The 13076-nt window shown below is 47.2% G+C and overlaps 1 protein-coding gene across 7 annotated transcripts in view; it reads right to left on the minus strand.

Moving 5' to 3' along the window:
- The window catches only part of LOC126869923 (potassium voltage-gated channel protein Shaker), a 200209-nt gene extending 189284 nt beyond the window's left edge, over positions 1-10925 (minus strand). Inside the window, exons 1-3 of one of the 7 annotated variants that reach the window (XR_007691067.1) lie at positions 9185-10123; positions 6185-6715; positions 2656-3725 (exon numbers count right to left, since the gene is read on the minus strand). Coding sequence is in view for 5 of the 7 variants with exons in the window: in XM_050627166.1 (XP_050483123.1) it covers positions 2656-2825 (170 nt within the window). In the remaining 2 variants the exon portion in view is untranslated. Of the gene's footprint in view, positions 1-2655; positions 3726-6184; positions 6716-9184; positions 10124-10170; positions 10375-10786 lie in introns of those variants that run through there. The other 6 variants (XR_007691066.1, XM_050627166.1, XM_050627156.1 and 3 more) reach the window with 6 other exon arrangements.
- Between the last annotated feature and the right edge of the window lie 2151 nt (positions 10926-13076).

Consider the following 13076-nt stretch of genomic DNA (forward strand, 5'->3'; position numbering starts at 1 on the left):
ATGAGTTTACCGAGCGTACCTTAGCATCCTCACGAAACAGGTGCTAAACGAAAACAGCCAAGATTTGTATATCGTAAAATGCGAGAAGCTACTCGAACCGGTTAACGACAACCACCTTGAAGAATTATTATTAGAAAAAAATATTAGAATTCTAATCTATCGTGCGGAAAATTGCCATTTCTTCGAAACTCTAGACCAAGCGAACCTGTTATACCTCGTTGGTATTTCTCCGCGTTTAACACCAGAACTATCACACCAGTGAAATTGACTGGTTTTACAATTTTATTTTAAAATTCCTACTTCATGTTATGTTTTTTTCCGCAATGGTGCAATGACTTTCGCAACGATAACTAAAAGAATAATACAATGAATTTTATTTTCATTTTTGTGTATTCAAACTGAAAATAATTTTGTGTAGAGGCTATTTATACCAATACCAGTCAAAATGACTGGTACTTGTTAAAGTGTAAAAGGGTCCTGTTTTCTACAATTTGCCACACGTTTTTCAAATTTTTACCGCGCATCATTCGATATCAGTTATCAGGAAAATTCCGGATCGATCGCTGGATCGTTGGATGCTAACACTAGAAATACCAAACCGGTCAAAATGACTGGTTCTACAATTTTATAAATGTGTCAACCCTTGTTTAGGGACTATTGTCCCAGATGGATTAATAATACGAAAAATATACTGAATTGAAATGACAAATTGCTTTTTTAAGAAAGTAGTAAATCAATAAATATAAAAATATTCTATTATTACGTATTTTTTATAGACCAGTCATTTTCTCTGGTTTTGGTAGAAATAGCTTCGTGGTAACTGTCGGTAGTTCTAGTGTTAAGGAGCATCGAGATCCGCGAGAAGAAGGTCGCGTGCTAACAATGGGTTAGTCTTTCCAAAGGACGTTCAGGTTGGAAGACGAGCCAATGCGGAACGCGAGGGAAATTTTTGGCTACGACTCGGTAGACGGCTTCTGCGAATACGATCGGCGTGGACTATCGAATGGAAAGATCGGTCGCAGAGCGACGAAGTCGGAATAACAGGCTCGAAATTCAAAGAGAAAGTATTTATCAGAAAACAAGTAGGTCTGGCGCATGGAGCTGAATGGAAAAAGGGGAGGAAGCATTGTGAATGGCGGAGGAGCGATGCCTGTGTCCCTTTCCCTCCCACGTACCCCTTGCTTGTTGTTTGCTTTGGTGGCAACCTAAACCCTTGGAGAACGAAAAACAGACGAATAGAAAGAAGAAAAGAAAAGCGAAAAAGCGTAGGGGTGGTTTTTAATCGTAGCAACACTCGCTCCGGCACGCGGACTCGCTGCGCCACGATACGACGTTTACGGGCTGCGTTTGTATGCAGCAGCGGTTGCGAAAGTGGTGGAGCAGCAAGCGACGTGGCATTGTTAGAGCGGTGCCGAGGAAAACACTCGGCATCGTTGAAAACCAGGCGAAAGAGAAACAAAGAGGCCGATGCTTGTCCGCGGATTTTTCAAAATCGACAATGCCCCGATGGGCGTATCGAGGCAGAGGACGTGGAACCATCAAAAGATCCTGCAGGAGTTTTGTCGCTCGGGCAAATAAAGCCAAAGCCATTGTACGCGGTTATCAGCTTTGTTCGAGACGCTTCCGATATCGGAGATATCTTTCGCCACCCCTTCCCTGCGCGATTCACCTTTAATCTGCTGTCCGATGCCAGACCACGAGAAATATTTCCGTGCGATCAACGCGGCAGGCTACCGCCGATAAGCTACGTGCATAGAACTCTTCGTCAACGCAAAGAGCAGTGCTTTACCCTCTCGTGTGCTCTTTTTCACTTGACGGTTTCATTACACGGCTGGACCAAGCTCGGTAGCCAGCGACCAAACGTGCAATCGATATTACGAACGCGTGTGAGCAAACGGAAGAGAGATTTGCTCGAGATCGTCGTCTAAAGACGATTCTCTTGAACAAGGACGAAACACGTAGCAGGATGCTGGTTTCTTTGAATCGAACATTGCGCGGCTGTATCGACGAAAGAAGCAGAGGGTGAGAGAAGCTCGATCCCGTAGCAGATGCTGATATCGCGATTGAGTTGTAATTTATTAAATTGCCGCGACAGGCTGTGCAATCCCCGCGAGAGGAGATAAAAAGAGGCCAGTTAAACGAGTGGAAAACTAATGTTAAATTATCCGCATTTGCTTTCGATTAATCATCGCCTGATAGTAAGAAACGTCGAGGTATTCTTCTAGCCGTGAAAGCTATCACCGCGATTTTCCTCGTAATTTCGATTCTCGCTTAAAACCTTTGAGGGGAGAAAGGCCTGGAAACTACGATGGCTAATTTGGAAAACGCGATTTCCCTTCTTCCTTATAAAAATGATTAGCGCCATATGGTCGCGCTTGTGCGGAAGTAAAACGGCTGTTGAATTCGAACTCGTAAAGCGGAGTAAACCAACAAACGCAGCGCATTCGAGTACTCTCCGCTGAAAAAGTATGCTGGACTCTCGTTGAATACGAACTACCTCGGGCGAAAGCCCGCTCCATTCGGTCGTAAACTAGAGTCGGTTCTACGGCGTAAAGTTGATCGCGCGCGCTAAAAACTTGCTCTATAAAAAGGAAACTAAAAGAGGTAAGAAAAAGATAGAAGAAGAAAGAAAAGCGTAGCAGTGGTATGACTCACTGATTGAGCGTCCGGTCGTTGCTGCCAGTAGTCGCAGAGCCCTGAACACCGGAAGCGGCGGCAGCGGCAGAGCCCGAATCGTGATGCCTCCTCTCCTTGTGGACAATGCCCATTAATTTCATCCATGGATTGTTGGCCGCATGGGCGCCCATGCCGCCGCTTTGCCACATTGCGCTCGCCAGTCTCGCTCCTTGCTAAGGAGCCCTTCCTGGGCTCCGCACGATCTTCTGGCCCGGCCGAAACCACTGCTCTCTTCTGCGGCACCACTTTTTCCCACCACCACTTATCCTCCCCCCTTGTCACCTTGTTCTGCTCGCAGCACCTTTTCTCGATCCGTAGCCGATCCGATACGCCACCGCCGCGTTCAGAATTCGAGCGTTCCGCGTGCTCGTATCCGCCGCCGACAACTGCACTCGCGGCGCCACGCGCCTCGACCTCGATCTCCAGCCTCCTCTGCAAGCCGAAGAGGTCCGCGCGACCAATGTCCTCGACGGGTAGTAAATTGGAAGCAAGCTGCGCCGCTTCGCCTGCTTTGGCCTGCTGCCGCGGCGAATAACAATCGGTAAGAAGAGCGAACAGCCTTGAAATTAAGAAATCATGGTGGAAAAGAACGTAGGAGAGACGCAGCCGCCGACGCGGTTGCGAGTGCACTCTAGCGAGGACGCGGTTCGCAGGGCTGCCAGGCCCTGGGTAGGTGCGAGGTGCCTTGATCGGCCCCGTAGGCTCCCTAGCCCGCCTCTCCAGCACCTCCACCATCTAATCCTTAGTTTCTTCACAAGGCTTTTTCGGCCCCGCACCACCTTTGCCCGATCCACATTCCACGAACGAAAAAGCTCGTTGCCGAACCACCTGGTCGTTTCTCTCTTCGATTGCTTCTGCTATTGGTGCAGCTTTCCTCCGACGATACCTTCCTCCGTGTTTTACTCCTTTTCTTCTCTTTTTCCACTTGCTAGCTCTCGGCTTCGCCTCGTTCCCTCTTCCCTTCCGCCTCCCTTCCTTTTCCAATCCTACGTTTCTTCGTGGCTCCGTGTCGCCTCAGGTTTTTTCTCACGTGTTTTGCCTGGCCTTCGCTGCGAACACAAACACGCTTTTTAGTTTATCCCTGCGTCCTGCTTTTCTCGAGTCTAGGCAAAGTACGTTGCAGCGAATGCAACAAAGTTTTAACCATATCGAGTCCGACTTCTGCCTTAGTCGCGCAGCTCGTCTAACTACCAGCCGAGCCTCGCGTCGCCGAAATACACCACTTTCGAACTTTGTTTAACCATCACGCCAAATCGTTCGCCGAGGCTCGTCAAACTTCGTAACGGTCGGCAATTCAATTTTACATACCGTATGCCATCGTATCGCAATCGAAAGTCGACAAACTGCTCTTGGATCTTACGGTTTCTGCAGAGAACACGAGACAAACCCGAGAGGCGAGGAGAACGAAGAACGAAACAAGACGCCGAACCCGCACTCGATTCCATGAATTTTCATCAGTCGAGAAGCTACTTCGCGACGCGTGTCTCTTGACAAGAGCGTGCGTAATATTTCAGATTTTCCGCAGAGATACAAAAATCGAGGCTGGAGATTATAAGCCGTAAACAATGCAAGTGACGAACTCGAGTTCCAGGCTACAGACAAAGGTTAGCTATATCTATTTACCTAAGGTCGTTCATTATAAAATAGAAGCCTCGAAGACAAAGAAGCTATTGAGTGACACTCCTACGAGGAGCGTTCATAAAATTTTCAGCCTCTTTGTAAACGGGATTGCCTCGTGTACCATCTCGTGTACCATAATCGACGCTAATTACTTTCGCACAATAGAAATCAGGGATACGATAATTCTCAAAAATTTCTAACAAACTTGCCACAAGATGTGCCAATTAAACAAAAATATTCGCGCATCGATCAGAAGTGCACGCGTTCGAATACGAAATATTATACGATACAAAGCGGAGTTTGAAACACGCGAAAGGAAAAGCTTCCGAATCAGGCGCGTGTGTTTCGCACTCGGCAAAATATCCAGAGATTCGCGCGATAATAATCAAAATTACAGCTTATGTTGCTTCGCTTATTTTTTGCACTGTAATAGGAATTCTGCTCGGAATATATCGTAACGGGCATTTTGCGTGGACGCGACGCGCTTGTCGCGTCCGACTAACCAGGAAATATTGAAGATTTTCAATTAACAGGCAGCCAGCGTGTCTTGGAATGCGACTCGCTCGATTACATCGATTACATCAGCTCGCGTTGAATTGGCCGCGTAGATGAAATATAGCAAAATCGACGAAGGCGAAAACAAGCAATTGTACCGCGATATAAACGCTAACCAGGTTCCGACGAAATTAATTCGTTTCTCCGTGGAATTAATGTCATTTCTGGCAGTCGTAATTCAGCTGGGACAACGTGGCGGAGGAAATGGCCAGACCGAATTTACGAGCCACTGACCGCTCCTATTTTCACGAACGGGAAAAATCTCGTTATATGCAGAGATTTCTTGTCGCGCGACAAAGGAACGACGATCTGGCCGAAGGGGGAACTATCAATTTGTGGGCGGATGGAAACTACGGTAGCACGGTTGACCAGCCAACGAACCGGCTGAACTTTCGATTTGCCGAGCCGCGACGAATTCCAATTCCATCGACGCTGCTATCGATCGAACGAGCAGAAGACAAAGCGAAGTGTAAGACAATCCCGGGCAAACTATGGTCTAATTCCGGCGGGAAAGTTGTCAAGATCGATGAGATTTCTCGGTGGCAACGGAACGTTTTGGCGATTAGACATCCACGGATCGGTATTCCAGCAAGTTCCGACTCGAGACAGCGCAATTATTTCACATCGCGATCTGCGAAATTTGCCGCAGAATTAGACGCAGAGTTCTCCTCTTCCCAGCAACCAAAAGGACGATACATTTTTCTAGATTAACGCGAAACACGCGACTCGGATGCTCGAAGAAACTGGATCGTGTTATTGAAACAACTGCACGCTATTCAAAGACCGGCAACGCAATCGAAAATACTCAGAACAATAGCAAACGCGCCATGGTACGTTAGGAACGAGGACATACGGAAAGACCTGGGAATACCAACGGTCAAGGAGGAGATTAACAAAAGTGCAAGAAGGTACGGAGAAAGAATAGCAACGCACCCAAACCGGCTGGCAGCGGAAACGGTCGACACATCAAGCATAAAAAGAAGATTAAAAAGGAAACACCCAACAGATCTCACAAAGGACATAACCTAACAAACACGATGATGGTACCCCGCTGGGGGTAGCCACCCACATGTTATATTAGTATACCGCTATAATATTTTACCAAATGTCCTACTGGACAAATTGTAAAATCCAAATAAATAAATAAAAAAAAAAAAAATTCAAAGACCATCGGTTGCTGGGAGAACGAGATGCTCGCGAACGTCTGTTTCTCGCGAACGTTCTAATACTAAAAGAACGGCAACAACTCGAAAGAAACGACACGGAACGAAAATCTACGAACAATGCAAGTATTTCGCGATTTGATTTGTTTCTCACGTGGGATTCTCCTCACCTTTGTCGGGCGGCGAAACGGTGAAGCCGAGGAGATAAGCGACGAAGCGAAGAAGAATACTGAGTGGTGCGGCGTCTCGTTGACGTGGAGAACGAAAAGAAAAAGAGAGTCGGCAGGTGGAATCGAGGGCTGCTGTACGAGCCACTCGGTTTCTTCGTCCTTCAGCCGCCGTCACGGCGTCGCGAGCGCATCTTGCACCGCACACGAGAATATAATCAAAAGCACGAATATTTCACTATGAAACGTCTTCGGTCTTCCTTCCTTACTTCCTCTGTCTGTCTTCCCTTTCTCTGCCTTCTGTTTTTCCACCTTCCACTTCCACCTGGTTTTCACGTTCACCCTTTAGCTAGATTTGTATTGGCCTGAAGCCAGCCACACGGTCGTTGTTCTCCACGACGAAGATACGTAGCCACGCACAAGCTCGATTTCGATCTTCCTTCGCCTCTCGACTCGGATCGACATTTCCGCGCGAGTTTACTGCCGATTAGTTGCGACGATGCCCGCTGCTCGCCTCGACCGAACCACTGCCATCTGCGGGATCGTGAAGCAAGTTAAAGTAGTCGGTTCGCACGTATCCTACGTTTCAGTTAATTTTCCTCTAACAGGATATCGCTAAATCGTTGCAGAAAAATCGTTTGTAAACGCGTAAACGAATCTCGTGTGTTCGAGGGACAGAAGGAGAGAGAAAACGGCGAATCGACAATACCAGAGAGTCTATCGTTTGTGGGAAGGCGAAACAATAGTCTACTCGTACGAAAATTTTCGCAACGTATGATTCGGAAGAAGGAAACGGAAGAATTATCACGCGTTCCAAAGAATAGGAAGCTTCTTTGCGAAGTGGCGTTCGAAGTGGCGTTCCCGACGCCGCCTCAGTAATTATCGCTTTCACGAAGGAACAACAGCGTGACTGGCATCGCTAGAAACGCCACAGGTCGTTTCCTAACGTCGTCCACGGGCCGAGACACACGGAGACAAATGCAAAGAGACGAAGAAGCGCGAAGGGGAAGATGGCAGCCTGTGGAATAAAAAAACCAGCTACTACGTGCCAGGAGGATGATGGATCGTGATTTCTGTCAAGAGTTGGATGCTCGCGATAGAGCCACCCCTACTGAATAATTAATTAATAAACAAAGTGACAAATCCAAACCGAGTAATATCTTTTCCCTAACTGTGGCGGAATTACGTCGTTCGCGTCCAATTGGCAAATTAATGAATTAAGGTCGATTAACCGCGCGATACAGTCAGAGGTGTTACAGAGATCGCGCTACTATGGCTTGTGCTTAGTAGATAGGCTCTATCGAAGATAACGATTGCTCGGTAGGTTGAAAAAGGACGAACGCGAATGTATGAATCTTCGTCTTCTGGCTGAATATATTTCGAAACTCCGTACGAGATACTTAAATGCGAATGGCATTTCGCTATAAACGAACAGCCTAAGTCGTTCCCCCGTCCAAAAACGTATCCAAGCTTCCTCGAACGTACGTGTACGTATGGCCGAGAAATTTCTACGAGATATCGCTCTTTCGGCAATATCGCTATCCAGCGTACGAGACGAACTCGGAAAGTTCTGACTCGAAATTTAAAACGGATAAATATAAAAATTACATAGAGGAAGCGATGGCGAGCATCGTAACAGAGCCCCTTAAATATAAAAAGAAGGAGGTGAACAGAGTGCAGAAAGTGGTCGAAGGGTAAGTAAATAAGCGTAGCGAGCCGAATAGAGCCGTAAAGAGGAATAAAAAATATATGTGTATGTGTGTGTGTGTGTGTGTGTGTGTGTGCGTGTATGTGTACGTACAATCTCAGCCAAGGTTATTGGCCAGGGTAGTAAAGATTATACGAGAATTTCATTCTTCGCGTTTAAACTGGTCTCGTGACCGCGTAACAGTCCATCTGGTTCGTGACGAGATAAAGCAGAGATAAAGGTAATGTAGAGAATCAAAAAGCGGAAGTATATAGACGGGAGAAAGTAGAGGAGAGACGTAAGCGTTGCGGGAGAATCACACACGACGCGCTTTAACGACACTTAGCAAATAGTCATAACAGTGTATTGATTGTGAAAGCGAGATATACACGTGTGGAAATCGTCAAACGAGAACTATCGGCTCGCGTGGCATGAAAAACTGCCGGTGCAGCGAAGTAAGTGGTCGCGTGAAGCAAAGCAGGAATCAACGACCTTGATTATGCCTTCCCTTTCCTACCCTTTGTTTCCCTTGCCACGTCCTTTTCCCGGCCGAGATAACCACACTCGATTGCTATCACGTATATCTAACGGGTTCACGTTTTAAACGAAAGCTTCGCGACCAGAACAACAAACAGAAATACCGCACTTTTGATTCGTGACGATGAAACGCCGCGTTGGAATTGCTCGATAGATGCTCGGTAACAAGGCTAAGTTTTACCATTAAGCAAACGTCGACATCGTGTATCGATGTTTAAAAGTTCAAACTGTTGGACGGTCGCGTGAGCGGCGATAGTCAACCATGATCGTTCCTTAGGTCGCGACGTCTAGGTTCAACGCGACTCGAGCGTATATTGCTTCCGCGAATAACGATACCCGATACGTCTTGAAACGCTCACAGAGTGGAGTTGCGATGGTCTCTCCGCACACTCGATCGCTATCGTCCGAATGATTTACACAGAGAAATCGTTCTACCGTTCACGCAATCGCACGATACGACACACAGGCACAACACCAACGACGGAGAAATATAAACACGGCGCATTACGCGTTCGAGATCGCGTTCCAACGAAAACTGGGAGGCCGGTTCTCGCGAAACGTATACCGAGAGACGATTACACGAGGAACGCGTTAAATTTGCGGGAGAACATCGAAGGAGAAAAAGAAGAAGAAACGGTCGGCGAAGATTGGGAAAACCTGCAGAAGACAAAGGAACGTTCGTCGAGGAGAAGAACTCGAAGAGAGCGAAAGGAAGAAGCGTGACAGAGAAAATACACGCGTACCCCTCGGTCAAACACGAACATCGAACTTGGACGTACCCATCGCCGACACCACGGCACGATTGCAGCCAATGAGATCGCGCGATCTCAGCCGCATTGGCGGTGCGTGAGAGAGGTCGCGGGCAAGAGAAGCACACGCGGCACCTCTGTTCCTCTGCTTTCAAGAAATCGAATCGTTTCGACCTCTCGATCCTCCTCGATCCACCCGAACTCTTCGATCGCGACCATTCCTCCGAATACCCTAACAAAAGTCCCACTGTTCTCCGCCCTTCGGTGCTACGCTCGTGGCACCTTGTTTTCTTCGTTTTTTACCTCTCACACTCTTTATATCCACTCGTGCAACCGTTCTGTTGTCGAGCCAAGGGAAACACATAGACGTAAATACATGTATGTACAACAGCGATATCACCGTGACCGTCTTCCAAGCACTGTTAACATTGACATTGGCAACGTCGCGGTGCGCTACCGGATCACGTTGCACCTCTCCCTTTCTTCGTTCACTCGGGACATCGAACAGCCACTAAACGAAACGCGATTCTTGCTTTTTTGCCACCGAGCGCCGAATTATATTGCCGCGACAAACGACACCGGCACCGACCCACCGATACCACCAATACGTCGCAATGATCACCAGGGAAACGCACGATATCCTCTTCTTGTTGAAAGAACCGTAACGAGATCGTGCACGCACCGAACACGGTATCATGTGGCTAGAGCCGGAGGTCACGCACCACCGGTCTTCTTGCTACGATCCTTCGGTACCGCAGCGAACTGCCGTTCACGGTGTCTCCGCGAGTATCACCGTCCCGTTTCGAGTATCCCGTCTCTATCCCCTTCTCCGTTTCTCTCTCCTCTTTTTCCCTCTAGTTTCCCTTCTGTGCGTGCTCTTGCAAATGCGATGCAATCAGCCTGCAAATCGCATCCCGGACCATCTCTCCACGGCTAATCTCATGGCGAACCGATGAGATCAAGGCAAAAAAAAAAAAAGAGATCGGAAAAAAAGAAACGGAACCAGAAGAACGAACCGTGACGAGATCGTACGCGAAACGATCACGGCGATGAGTCGGAGCGAGGTACTCGCGTGCTTTGAAAATAGAGCGACAATGGGTCCGTAGATCTGCGAGGGCGACGAAAAGAGGGCCGGGGGTGGGTGTAAGGAAAAAGGCACCCCGACTTAAAAGAAAAGGCGGGCGGCCACGAGACTCCCGCGCGGAGCCCAACGTTTCGCCTCACTGCCGGGCTCACTGCAGGCTCTGACGCACCACCAGCCTGCCGCCCCCTGTACGCCGCCACCTCCGGCATCCCCTACCGAACACCCCCGACTCCCCTTACTATCCGTTACTACCCCTTCGACCGCCCACCTTGCTTCCTACCCTCGCCATCTGGCTCGCTGCCTGCATCGCTACCTGCCTGCCTGCCTGCCTATCTGCCTGCCTGCCTGCCTGCCTGCCTGCCTGTCTGTCTGCCTGTCTGCCTGCCTGCCTGCCTATCTATCTATCTACTCGCCTACCTATCTTCTCTCAGTTTCATCCCTACTCTTCGCTATCTCAACACCTACGGCCCACACGGCCCAAACTACACTTTATCCTATGTCGCTAACTCTCTCCTTTTCTCTCCATCCCTATGATTCGTAGTACCAACCCTATCTCCTTTTAGTGTGCCCGTACTGGCGTTCTCTCGTCGCTCTTTCGCGATCAAACTGGAGGGTTTCGTGCCTGTGTGCCGCACAGGCGCACCCACACACGCTTTGATCTTCATACTGTCGTTCTTTCGGCGCACACGCGCACCTAAGGCGTGCGGAATACCATGCCAGCGACCGGGCTACCGGCGCACACCTGCGCCGTGCCGTACCGTGCAGTGCTCTCTCCCCTCTACCACCGAAAACCTTCTGAACACCATACACGTTTTCTCTGTTTCTCTCTCCTTCTCACCCTCGGATCATCTTTCACCGTCTCTCGTGCTGTTATGCTTCTTTTCTATAGTTTTCCTCTTCTTTTCCTCACCCCGCTAGGTGCACCGATTTCTTCCTCACCTTTTGGCTCTCTCTTCGTTTTCACTTGCTCGTTTCACCCCTCTCCGATGCCCACGGCGTATTTCATCCACAAGTGTTCGCTAGCTCTTGATTTCATCTTCCTATCGCTTTTTTTACCCTTCTTCCTTCTTTCCATCGTTATCTTAACGAACATGTTACGTTCTCCGTGCTTCTTTTAGAACAATAAAATTATTCTCGGTAGGAAGCTCCCTGCACATTCTCCCACGTAGCCGTCTCGGATAATACGAATTCGCGCAATTAAGAAATTGCTTTTAATTATGCCTGACACGTTCAAAGATATTCTCACATATCGTAGCTCTGTTAACACCGTTACCATATCTCTTCCGTTAGCTCTGCTTTTACCATTTTCCTATTTCACGTTTTGTCTCTCCTCGCGCTCCCTCCTGGTACTCCGGTATATCCTATATATATATATATATATATATATATATATATTCGTAGTCGTTACAGAATAGTCAGATTGATCGTAAATGCGAATAATTAATCTTCGTACAGACGCTGATAAAAGATCCGCTATGCTGTTCTGTCGCAGCATCTGTTTAAATCTCGTACCCGATAATTCATGTGTGATAATTTGCCCAACCATTGAATTGTGTTCAGGGCGAACCGACGTTCTATCTGCTCGCTGTTTTAGAAACGAAGTAAACCAAGAAGCTTTTTCCTTGCTTTGTTCCGGCGCAGACGCGTTGAACGTTCGAAGACAGCGGTTCCTAAAAGAAAATTTTTTGTCTTTGATCAAACAGCAAAACGGACGTCATAACTTTATGCAGCGTTGAATTGAAACAGTATAGAGGGCGCGCTCAAAGCTAGTATGTACCTTTCACAAGAGGTGCTTTATCTTCTCCAAGTAATACCGTTTAGAAAGATTAATCGGCAAGCAATTTTTATCCGAAAAGCTCGATAAGGGGAATAAACTCGCAGTGCAGTGCAATCGAATCGACTTTAAAGTTATATGTAACAGAATTACGGTGGAGCTTCAAGTCGTATTCGGTTTACGATGCCGGATCGTGGATCACGGATACGAGCGATGCGCCAAACGTGTGCTTTGCCCCAGTTCTCAAAAGGACCGAAAAAATTAATGAAATTTAACGGTACCGGAGAAGCAACGGCTATCGCCACATAATCGCGAACGTTTTATTCCGCTTGATGGCGTCGAACATTTTGTGTAGGTATTTTGGCACAAGCGAATAATTCACAATGATAATACAACAAACATACTATTAATACTATACTGCTTTAGTAGCAAACTACGTAACAAACTGTTTCGACATACCGAAAACGGGAAGTTATTTTTCTACTAAGCAATTTCAAAGCAAAATAATTTCATGTACAGAGATATTGTTGGAAAGAGTATTGAAGATCAATATCAAGTTCTTGAATTGAAATTTTTTATCTGACATTTTCGGATTCAATAATTAAAACCAACGAAATGTGCATTGACCTTGATTATAAATAATTTTAATTTCCTTTATACGGCTTAAAGGCAACACAATTTTAGAGATCTATTATTTGGACTAAATAAACTTTTCCCGCGTTGAAACGTTACCACGAAGTTTATTAATAGAACAGCAGCTCCGGTAGAAAAGTGGCATTCGTTAGTGGCGTTATCGCCAACCACAAGAAACCGATCCAAACTCGGAACCGCTAATAATTAAGCACTCTACGGCGGAGGGTAAGAGGCACTGAGTTGAGAAACGAGGCGAACCGCTTTTTAAGTTACTTACGCCTGCGGTTTTCCAATTTATTGGGCCGGAGAAAATATGCGGTTAATTCAACCAACTGTTTCTTGTTAAACTATTTCATTGCGTGCCCCGCTGTCACCGTCATCCTCTGTCGTTCTCGAACAAAATTTTAATTACGAAAAAATAAGCTAACTTT

The sequence above is a fragment of the Bombus huntii genome, chromosome 1 (genome assembly GCF_024542735.1).
Source record: "Bombus huntii isolate Logan2020A chromosome 1, iyBomHunt1.1, whole genome shotgun sequence".
In the NCBI taxonomy this organism is placed as follows: domain Eukaryota; kingdom Metazoa; phylum Arthropoda; class Insecta; order Hymenoptera; family Apidae; genus Bombus; species Bombus huntii.